This window comes from Gambusia affinis, linkage group LG16, assembly GCF_019740435.1.
Source record: "Gambusia affinis linkage group LG16, SWU_Gaff_1.0, whole genome shotgun sequence".
NCBI classification, from domain to species: Eukaryota; Metazoa; Chordata; class Actinopteri; order Cyprinodontiformes; family Poeciliidae; genus Gambusia; species Gambusia affinis.
Window position 1 is genome coordinate 10,452,128 of NC_057883.1, and position 11,555 is coordinate 10,463,682.

Below are 11,555 nucleotides of genomic sequence, written 5' to 3' on the forward strand. Positions count from 1 at the left end.
CATGCTTTAAATTCCGGTTTGTCTCTGTTTGTTTTGAAGGACTTTGTTTTGCGTGAGGCTGATGCAGAGTCAAGATCGCCTTGATTGACAATGTTTTCCTCCTATGAGAGTTTACAATGTGGGCACAAGTGGGGCACCTCCTCGTCCATGAGAATGCTGGAAAACAGGGCACTGTTGTTGGCAATTGGTTTTTGATAAAGTGAATTTCAGCACTCGGGAGGCAGTCCTGCTTGCTGTGTCAAAGTGAGATTTTTACTCAAAGTCAACGGGACAGAACGTAGCCTGAAGGTTTTTCATTTTTAGAAACCGCAGAATATCTGCATGTGTTTACCTGTCTGCTAAGATTGATGATATTGGAAATCAACTGTTGGATTTGGAGGACAGGATCATGTTGTGTGATTGTCACAGGAGGAACTGGTGGAGTTCACAAAAGATGCCAGTCAAGATGTTAAAGCTTGGGCAGAAACTACTTCCCAGTGGTTTTCCGCCTACACATATAAACCAAATCAGTTGGAAAGTGGTTCAGTGCAAAGCTCCCCGCCCCCCATTTCTTTGTTCTTGTAGTCCTCTTTTAGAGTCTGACTCAACTTAAATCTCTATTTAAGCATTTTTGGCATTTCTGTTATAGTAAGAAGTTGTGTAAGTATGGCATATTCACAGAGTGTATCAAGAGTTATTATTCAGATTGTAAAGTAACAAGCTTGCACTTTGTGCCACGTTCAAGGACTGTAGTCAAAGTCAGCACTGCATTTTGAACTTCAGTCACTCTTAAATGAAAAAGACAAGAGGTATCCCATAACAGTAAGGATATATGAATGTGGATAAGGATATGGCAATAAGAAAATTGCACACCTAAACTTGCCTATATCCACAGTCCTCTCCTGCAACAATCAAGGCTGGCGAATGAGTGAAGCTTATCTAGTCGCCACACTCAAATAGCAGGATCCAAAGGGAGGCAAACAAATCACAGGAAAAAAAAAAAACAACAAAAAACTGCGGCAAAAAGGTGGAGTCTTAGGATCACTAAATAATAATGTTTCTTTGCATGAAGTAGAAGACAAGAGAATTTAATGTCTTAAATTTGTTTTTCTTAATAAGGTAGATTTTAGTTTTGTCAAAATCTCACCAAATTAAAAGTTAGACCAATAATCCCTTTTCAAAACAGCAATTATAAACAAGACAAATGTCCAGTCATACTCACATTGAGCTTTTGAGCAACAAACACTCCAGGTGTGTTTGGTGTGAAACAAAGAACAAAATGTGTGGAAAAGCACCTCATGCCCACGATTGAAACGAACAATGACATTCATTTGAGGATTTAGGACACCGTCAGTGTAGGACAAGAGTTTGTTTTATTCAAAGTGTCCAGATGCACATTTTGAAGGGCCTTGGTGAAATGTGTGTGAAAGATCAGATTTGATGTTTTCATGAAAACCGCTTACAAAATGGGGAGAAAAAACAGCAAAAAAAAAGAAAAGAAAAGAAAACCCTCCAAAAAAATTACAGAGAGAAATACATCAACCTTCAGGTTTTTTGGAAATCAGCTTGATGGGTTTAAAATATTGTTCATTATTCTGACTCAAATTATAATGTTTGCTAAATGGGGTGTTTTGTTCAGATACAACAAAAGATCACCTTTTGTGTCTGGAGGTCATTTTATCCTCTTAAAAGGCACATAATCTAATCAGTTTCAGAATGAAGTGGCTCAGATACCTGGTATTCAAAACACAGACAGTGACCTTAACATTTACCTCATTATTTGATTTGGATTATTTTATTTTCAGATTACAGGTTTGAGTTTTGTTGCTCTTTCTGCTTGACTTTTTGTCCTCAACCTGCCCCATTTTTATTTGAAGGTCTGTGGCTTCTTAAAAAAACTTGATTGGTTTGAAATAATTCAAATGTGAACATTCCTGTTTTGCATTACATTTACAAACTCTCAGTTCAGTGAACTAAATGTTTAATCTTTTTGTTGTTTGAACACAGTCTGTGCCCCACTGCCTTTGTCTCTAGGTTTACATATTCTTTGCTGCTCCTTATCATAATTACAGCTTTGCATGTCATCAGAATATGGCAACAATGAACGTGGCCTAGTTAGCGGCAGTAGAGAGGTGGGGGTGAAAGAAGTCACCCTTAATCCTCGGTCTGCGGTGTGTGTTTGCTGTGCGGTCTCGACTTCACTCTCACGCCCGCTCCTCTCCAACCAGAGGTCACAGTCGCTAAAGCACCTTGTCAGCCAAGCGCTCAGCTTCTTCCTCGCAGCCATTTTGGACCGGTAACCATGGAGATGTGGGTCAGGCAATGATGGCAGAGAGAGAGAGGGAAAGATTTGTTGCTGCTGGTGGAGCTGGAGCGCTGCAGGCTGGCGGAGCAGACAGAAGAGCCATAAAGTCTCATTATATCTGGGTCACTGGGATGCTCCAGCTGCAACAAGCAGACAAGACACTATTATGCAAGAGGAGCGACGAGGGATGTTATGGGTGCAGGGGCTTATGGTTTCAGGGGAGGTCTGTTTACTCAGAGGGGCATATGTGGGGAGAGGACCCTGATAACATAGCAGCAGACAGGCAGCAGCCATCTAAACACAATGATGTTGTTTTCACACATAACAATTCAGATTCAGAGACAATGACAATGAAACTTCCACTCTAAATAAAATGGGAGCTCTGGAATGGATAATTAAGCTCTGCAGCGTTTTCTACATTAGATTGACGTTTACTATTAGTCCACCAAAGTGAATGGAGGGAAGTGGACAAGATTACATTTAATGATGGAGGTTTACTTCTGAAAACGGGACAGAGATCTACCCCAAAAGCACGTCTGCTTTTGTTTACGCTTGACTAAAAAAATTGCACGTAAATGGATTTCACGCCCTTCACAATGATCAATGGAAAAGCCTTTATGACAATATTCAGATGATGCATCCAATTTCGGACCAGTTTGTTTGTATGTCTCCACTGATTTTCTTTTCTTTTTACCTTTAGCCACTTATCATTTTTAATGATCTCCGAGACCTTCAAGAAAGGCTTCCTGCCCCCTTTAAGATTCTCCATCAAACTCAATAACACGACTTCCAGGCAGAAGAAACATTTTGCTCAGGTAGAACTAATTTAGACTGAGATCAAATATTTTGATGGCTGCGCCAAAACATTGACTTTGATGCCCGTAAGCCACTTTGTAGCAAACGGTCATTTTCCTCATTTTCCATTTGAAAGACCTGCTTGTGGCCACGCTTCCACTTCATGGTTGATGTCCTGAGATGCAGCTTCAATATTTCAAAAATAATTTTCCTTCCTCATGATGCCATCTATTTTATTTTGTGGAGAGCACCATTGCATTAAAACTCCCCCATAATAAGATGACTCTAGGCTCATAATTTCCAGTTGGGATGTTTTTTCAGGCTTGCAGGCTTCCCCTTTCCCCCTCCAAATATAACAGTGGTCATTATGACCAAACACTTAAATTCTAGTTTGATCAGACCACATGACGACCTATTTTAAGAACTATCATCCTGAGTGCGTTTGCAAACTGTAACCATGCCTGTTCTGTTGTTATTTTTGTTGTTGAAGTAATTACCTCTTCTTCTCAGAGCAGTCTTATGGCCCGCAATGTCTGTAAAGGAATAAATATAATTGGTCGCCTTGAAATACATACCAAGTTTCGCACTTATTCATTTAAAATGTTCACAAAAGTCATGACATCATCACCTTAGCTTCTCCAAAATGTTCCCCAAACATCTGAATATGAAGCAGGCAAATAAAACAGCTGTCTCGTGACATTTGTTGGCATTTCAAAGATCTGAACAATAATTAAAAAAGGAGATGTTTAGTCTGATTTATTGCCAGAGGGTGAGGAAAAAAAAAACTGTTTGTGTATGTAAAAGAATATATCGATTGTATTTGTTTGTCTAATGGCTATCCAATCTTTTAAAAAATATTGATTTAAAAAAAAAAAAAAACATTCTCAAAAAGATCAGCTAAAATAAAATGTAAAAAAAGAGAATTTGTTGCTTCCCTGCAGAGGGGAAAAAAGAATATCAGTTAAAAAAAAAACAGATGCGTAATACAGCTAAAAATTTGAAATATATAAATATATTTTCGCAGCCTTCCCTAAAATTTCACTACATGACTTTGCTACGTTTCCAAATCAGCCTCCTCATCAAATGCCCAGAGTAAAGAGCCCAGTGGAAAAGGATCCTGTCTCCCTGCTCTAACGTGGATCCACAAAGTTGTAGGCCATGTTGTTGTGTCTCTCCCATTGTCCGCGTCCCCCTCCCCGCTGCACGTCCCTCTGCTCCACGCCCTCCCCCCCGCTTTACATTACAGGCTCGTGATTGGCGGAGACGCCGGGGCTTTTGTCGTCACAGCCTCAGCGCCCATTCATCAGCGGACTTGGGCGTTGTACTCCGCATCTCATTTGCGGCGGGGCCAATTTCTCCCCATCTACAAACTCTGCTCGAGAAAAAAAAAAAAAAAACGAAAAAAAAAAAAAAACCGGAAAAAAAAAAACCGGATTTCTTTTGCGCCTTCGTTACATTTTCTCCCCCAAGTGCTCATTACTCTCATTGCGGTCTCGTTTTTTTGGGGGGGATTTCAGGCTTATTTCTCGGTTTGTTTCGCGCAAAGAAGGCAAAGCGGCGTTCCTTAAATTTTGTTTCGGGAGGAAGCTTGCGGTCTTTGTTCATTCATTTGATCGGTTGGGTTCCTTTGTTGGAACAAAAGCATGGGAGCGCAAATCTCCAAAACCGCTGGAAAAGACGAAGCCGCGGTGGAAAAGCCCGCAGAAGGAGCAGCTGTTGCGTCGAAGGCGAACGGACAGGTAAATAAACCTTCTTGAATTATTAAATTCTTAATTGCCCACACGGAATTTCGCCTCAATTTAGTAATGTGTTGCGTCAATGGCGTGCTCCATGTTCCCCTGTAGTGCATCCCCACGCTCACCGGCATTCAGGGAAAGTGGCCACATGCGCTTATATTCTCCATGCTGCTGTTTGGTTATTTTACAAAACCATTCCTGACCGGGAATTTAATCAGGATCCTTTTTAATTGGTTCTAAAAGTCATCGTCTTGTGCAGCTTTGAACGCATTTAGATTTTTTTTTCTTTAAATGTGCAGAAGACAGATTTGTTAAGAGTTTGTGGTTTTGCATAGTTTGAGTGGATAATATAAAGTCTGGCTTTTCTGTTTTTGTGGGACTGTGTGCAGCAGGGGTTTGTGGTCGCCCCTCACCCTGGCATGGCCATTTTAAAAAACGGTACCACGCCTTTGTTGCCAGGTTCAAGAAAAAAAACGTTTTTTTTTTTTTTTGCATAAATGAACCTCTCAGACTTAATAAATTCGAATAGCACTAAGGTTGAATTGTATGAAGCAATCAAAGATTTAGTTAATGCATATCGATTTAGCTGGTTTATGGTATTTTTTTTTTTTTTCAAATCACAAATTCCTATGTTGTTTCTACAGACTGAACGCCCTCTAGTGGGATCCCGACTTTATTGCAGTTTAAAAACCGGAGCCTACTGCTAAAAGCCAGACATGTGTCGTCATTCTCCTAGTAACAGATGTCTATGCAATTTTCTTTTTCTTTTGGAGGGCTGTGTGGGCAGTTTCTTTTGAATATTTTTAGTTTTGGAATTTGGTTAAATCCAACAGTATTCAAAATTTTTACAAAAAGGTTTTCCGGTGTCTTCTTCACGAACATCAATACAGTCTAACACACTCTTAAAAGAACGCAATGATTCGAACCTTTTTGAACCTTATTTCTAGGAGAACGGGCACGCCAAGACCAACGGAGATGCCTCTCCTGCTGCAGAGGATGCCAACAAAGCCGACGTGCAGGCCAATGGAAGCACTTCCACTGAAGAGGTGCCAAAAGAAGAAGGTGAGAAAGTAGAGGACGCCGAGGCCCAAGGAGACAAGGAGGCATCCACCACAAACGGGGAGACCTCCGCCAAGCCAGAGGAAGGTACCCCGTCCACCAGCGATGATGGCAAGCAGAAGAAAAAGCGGTTCTCCTTCAAGAAGCCCTCCTTCAAGCTTAGTGGCTTTTCCTTCAAAAAGACCAAGAAGGAGTCTGAAGAGGCAACCGAGGAGGGGGCGGCCGCTGCGCCAGAACCGACCGAAGGTGAGAAATCCACCGAGGCCCCCGCAGAGGAGACCAAGCCAGCTGAGGGGAGCGGAGGGCAAATCAAGGAGACTGCAGCCGAAGAGGTGAAGGCGGAGGAGCCGAAGGCAGAGCAAGCAGCCGAAGGAGAAGAGAAGGCGGCCAAAGTTTCTCCAACTGAGCCAGAGACGGCAGCCAGTCCGGAGGCCGCCGCCGCCGCCGAGTAAACCCCCTCTGAACGACGCACCAGAATGAAGGAGACGATGTAGCCTGTCTGAAGGAACATGAGGACTTGTCTAAAACCAGGGAATTTGTTTTTCTTTTTGTTAATTTTCTCTTTTGTTGTTTTTTTTTTTGTATACGTTTACTACTCTGCAACCATCTCATCCATAGTGACTGCAAAGTCCCGAGCAGTGATGGACAGGAGGTGCAGCAGAGAGTGATGCTCCTCACTGCTCCTTGGTGCTTGCATTTGTAACATGGGTGAGTGTGAAAGTGCAAAATGTGAGTGGATTTCTCTTTTTTTTTTTTTTTTTTTTTTTTTTAAGGTAATACCATCACAACATTACTGAATCTTTTTATTTCCATATATTTAATCAAAGTATTTGGTGCTGGGCAATTGGATGTAGCAGCTCAAGCTGTCTCTGCAAGATCTGACACATTCTGATATTTAAAGGGGAGGTCCTTAAGCGAGTCTTAAGTTGTCATTGCAGTGTACAGTTGTTTACAACTCTCTAAGCTCAACGCTCCTGTGAACACAAACCATTCCTGGAATACATTTAGCTGTCAAAACGATGATTGGTGCTCACCACTTTCCATTAGATTCCACTGTTTCAAAATTCTGTAGTGATGCACGTTGTATAGACTTTGATATTACTGGTTTTATGGCTGAGATGTACCTAATGACTGAAGTTTTTAACTGATTACCCATTGTAAATGAAGTTTTTTTTTCTTTTTCTTTTTTCTTTTCACCATTTGTAAGTTTGAATAAAAATTGGGAGATGTTTTAAGCAGACTTTTGCATTAAGCTGTGATGACTACAACACCACTCTGAATCCACAAGTCAAAAAGCACACACAGTCAGGATTTTAGACGCTGTCCTCTACCGGCTTCTCTTTCTGTATATAACGAGGCTCACATTTTTTCAGTATGGAATGTAACATTGCCTGCAAAAACTGGTAACAAGGTGTTGAGTTTGTTTCCTGTGAATTCTGAAGAATAAAACGATGAAGTGTGAATTGGCACTGTGAGCTTTTCTTTTTCACATGATGCACTACAGAGAAAGTAGAGGGGTAGGGGGGGCAACAATATGAATGGGCATTTGCTTTACTCAACAACTCCCTCTTGTGGACGTTTTAAGACTTGAAGGGAGATTTTATTTTGAACTTCTAAACTGAGCTTCGAAGGAGAGCCATTTCAGCCAAAATTAAATGAATAAATGGGGAAAATAAAAAAAATAAATGAGTAATTGGCATCTTTATTCCCATTTATATTTATACATTTATTCCCAGATTTATTTCTACCTGGCATTTCTGTTTTCACTTATCCTTTTCCATTCTTTCATTTTCATTCATCCTTATCAATTAATTTATTTTATTTTTTTCCCACCAGGGGGTCTTTTTGTGGGTTCTGGTGTCCCTTATATGATAGTAGGCTGACAGGAAAGGGGGAGAGAGAGGGGGGAAGACATGCGGCAAATGTCGTCGGGAATCGAACCCGCGACGGCCGCGTCGAGAACTCAAGGCCTCCAAATGTGGGTCGCGCTATCCCCTACGCCACCACAGCACGCCCATCCTTATCCAATTTTTAATTTTCATTTATCCGTTTTTTTCCCAAAACTAGGAAAAAAGGTAAATATATGCAAATGAGGAGGCCATCTTTCCATTACCAGAAATCCACCAGTCTCGCTTTCAGCACAGTGGGCTTTATGGCCTTGACTTGGATTGTCTCCGGTTGATTTTTGACCAGGCCAATCAGCAAACAGAAAAATAAGTTAAGCAGAATGACGGCCATTTTCTGCGCTGTTTTAGAATTGTAGTCCGACTGTAGTTTTCACAATGGCGGCGAAGGAAGTGAACGAAGCCGTTCAGTCCGCGTTGGCCACACTTCCAAATATTGAATTAACATTAACAACCTCCTCGTTCTGACCGGTACTTCTCTCTTCACAGAGGAGGATAGTTGCTTACAGCGCAGGCAATTTCCGGTAAGCTTCTTATCGTCAAACTGGTGCATTACATACATCACAGGCAAACGTTAGTGTTTGAATCAAATTTAAAACCTCAACACAGTTCATGCCTCCAGAAAGCAATTGTTTCTGAGAGTGTAGTACAACGAGCTGGTTTTTACCAGGCTAGGTCTAAACTAATTCTGAGCCCTAATATTTCCCTTATTCTGTGTGGGAATAAAAACAGGAAGTAGGAATTCAAGGTCTTATAACGACCTCGATTCACCAACTTTTGGCTCCAGAACCGGCAGGGATTGCTGTTGTCGCTTTCAGGGAACCGACTTTGGACATCTGAATCCCTGTGTTGTCATAGTCGGCTTTGGTCCCAACAGCGGTTTTGCTTGTCACCTAAAAACAGGCTTTCAGAGTTGTGTGACGCTGAAAGAACGACACTAAGTGACCTTTAGCACACACATAAAAAACCCCCCCAAAACAAATAAAAATTGTCACAAACATTAAACACAATTAGATTCCATCCTATTTCACTCCATTTTTTTTTATTTATAAAGGATATTAAAAAACACCCAAACCATATGTTTACAGAAAAAGTGCCATACAGTAGGGACAGATAAAACCAAGATAATAATAATAATAAAATAAAAACATTAAAAGCAGAGTAAGATATACTTAAAAAAGGAAACTACAGAATTATAAAACAAAAAACAACTAACCACCTTACGTGTCAAAAGCCACTGAAGGGTGGGGCTGTGGTGAAGGGGCAAAGGGGTAAACCGTATACAGAAGTTTTTGCCACATCTCTCATAACCAACTTTCCTTTCTGACCACTGTTCAATAAAGGTTAATAAACCTGAAGAAAACCTTAAAAAAACAATAAACATTGAAAACAAGTGTTTTTAAGAGAGACCTAGAAAAAAAAAAAACAGGATCGAAGTTTGCCCAATATCCACATTGTTTAACAATCTTAGAAGCACAACAGAAAAGGCCCAATCTCCTCTGACCTTCAGCCTAGTTTTTGGTACAAAAACAGTCACAGTTATACAGTGCACTCGTGATTCATCAACGTTAAATCTTTTTTAAAGCTGTTCTAACAAGGCAGGATGTAAAGAACTATCTTCCAAACAACCAAAGATGAGATGAGCTTTTTAAATCGACTGTCTGAGAGTTAAGAAGCTCAGACTGCTTGTTTCGTTTTAGCACTGTGCTCAGGCAAAGCTAAATACTTTAAGTGAAAAACACATTAGAGGATCATTTAAATTAATAATTTAAGTTGGGGAAAAACTGAATCTGAGGTGGTTTCATACACTATAATACAAATGTAAATCTTTTAGAAATCCTATTGTGAAGTGTACGGGATCTGTTGTGCTTGATTACAGTTTAAATTATTTTCAATGTTTAATGGCCTTCAAAATTTGGGTTTAGTGTGTATGGAAGGCATTTGAAGTTGGCTAGAAACTATATTCACAGCAAGCAACTGCTCTGTATTGACACATTGGTATTCTTCTCACCAAACCTCAAACCCTGCAAAAACACCCGACTTATTTTAAAAGTTTAGAAGACTGCCACAAACTTCTCCAGGGTGGTTTTCACCGTCCACAACTGTGTCCATGTACACTGCGAACCATCTATTTGCTTTGCACCCAGTTTTACTCTGAGCGTTGCAGCTCTGGCCACCACAAGAAGGGCGTGCTTTACACATAATATTTCTATTTCTGCTTCCTGGTTTTCTTGTCCAGCTCGGTTAAGTTGGTGAGGTATTTGTTGCTCGGTTTAGTCCCCTAGTGTGCCTCACTGCTGAAATATCTCATCACGCCCATACATCATCCTCCGTCCTGGACGCTGCTACTTCTTTTTTTATTCTAAAAAAAACCAAACAAATATTTTTGAGATGTCAGGTGAAGGCAGAGATCCTTTTGGTTAATTGAGTCAACACAGGAAGTGGTGCATCTGTGTTTCTGTCTGTTCGTCTTTATCCTCCAACCCAATGGTGTCTTTGAGTGACACAGCCGGTGGATGGAAACCCTCAGGAGTCTCTTTAAAGCAGCTTCCACTCCTCTCTCTCTGCCCTGGGCCTCTCACCTAACCACTGTCTCGCCTTCTCACCAAAGAAAGATCAAACAGCTGCTGCCTTACCAAACAACCTTCCCTGCTCCCTTATTCCACACCCAGACTATTTTTAGGGCACACTCACTGTGACTTCCATGGTAAAGCTGCTTTTTGAAGCTTGAAGCAGCAGAGTCGAAAACCTTGAGATAAGGTTTAAAGAGAGTCTCTACCTTGTTAGGATTCTGATTTTATTTTTCGCTTATTGTGTCATCCACTTCTAAAATGTCAAAACAAAATTGCACACTGCTGTCTTAAAATTATTCTACCTGTTCATAAAACATATTTGACATATGTAACCCTTTGTAAATTGACATTTTTTATGATTATAGCCTGATACAAATGTGAAGCAAAGCCAAACACAAGTCGCAGTTTCCGCTAACAAATATTAACAAACTCCCTGTGGAAAAAGGCCTGTAATATTTATCCATTTGTGGCCTACAAGCAAATATTTTAAAATCTTGCTAAAGCTTGACAATTAAGTCTTTCAGGACTTTATCTGAAACAATGTGGACTTTGAGATGTGCTTGGGATCGTTGTTCTCTTTGAAGGTCAAACAAATCCCAAGCTTCAGTTTTCCTACAGGCAGCAGGACATTTTCTCCCAGGATTTCCTGGTGCTTAATTAAGTGAATCCATGTTGCCCTCCACTCACTGTAGGCCTCTAGAGTGAGAGTTAGGAAGCAAAACAACCCTAAAGCATCACTGCTGTGCTTTCCTGTAGGTATGGTATTCTTTTCCACAATCCTGAGAAGTCCCAGTTGGATTTATTCTCTCACAGAACAAAATCGCCAAACAACTTTGGCTTATTAATACGTTCCAGCTGTGAGAAAATTAGATGTAGCTTTTTTCCTCCCTTTGGTTCCCTAGTTGTTTATGTCTTGGCATGGATAAAAATACAAATAACATTAGTTTTTCTTCTTTTAATATGTGTTTTTGGTGCATGAACGGTTTTGAATTTTGCCAAAAGACCTAACTTGGTGAGCGTTTTCCAAAAAAATTCAAATGCAGCTGGTAGTTTGAGGAAGCCTATCAAAAAGCATTTATGTTCTTATTCTTACATGCTTAAGCCATATCACAATAAATATAAACAAAGGCTACATTTGTTACCAGTCAAGTTGTTTGGGCATAGTTATATGTGCATTGATAATATTTCTTAGAAACAGGTTTGA

General features: G+C 40.4%; 1 protein-coding gene across 1 annotated transcript; it reads left to right on the forward strand.

The window, feature by feature from the left end:
- Positions 1-4,351: 4,351 nt before the first annotated feature.
- Positions 4,352-7,337, forward strand: marcksb (myristoylated alanine-rich protein kinase C substrate b). The gene is made up of 2 exons (XM_044143129.1): positions 4,352-4,818; positions 5,763-7,337. Exons 1-2 carry the CDS (start codon positions 4,723-4,725, stop codon positions 6,324-6,326), a joined length of 660 nt encoding a protein of 219 aa, XP_043999064.1. The 5' UTR covers positions 4,352-4,722; the 3' UTR covers positions 6,327-7,337.
- The last annotated feature ends 4,218 nt before the right edge of the window (positions 7,338-11,555 follow it).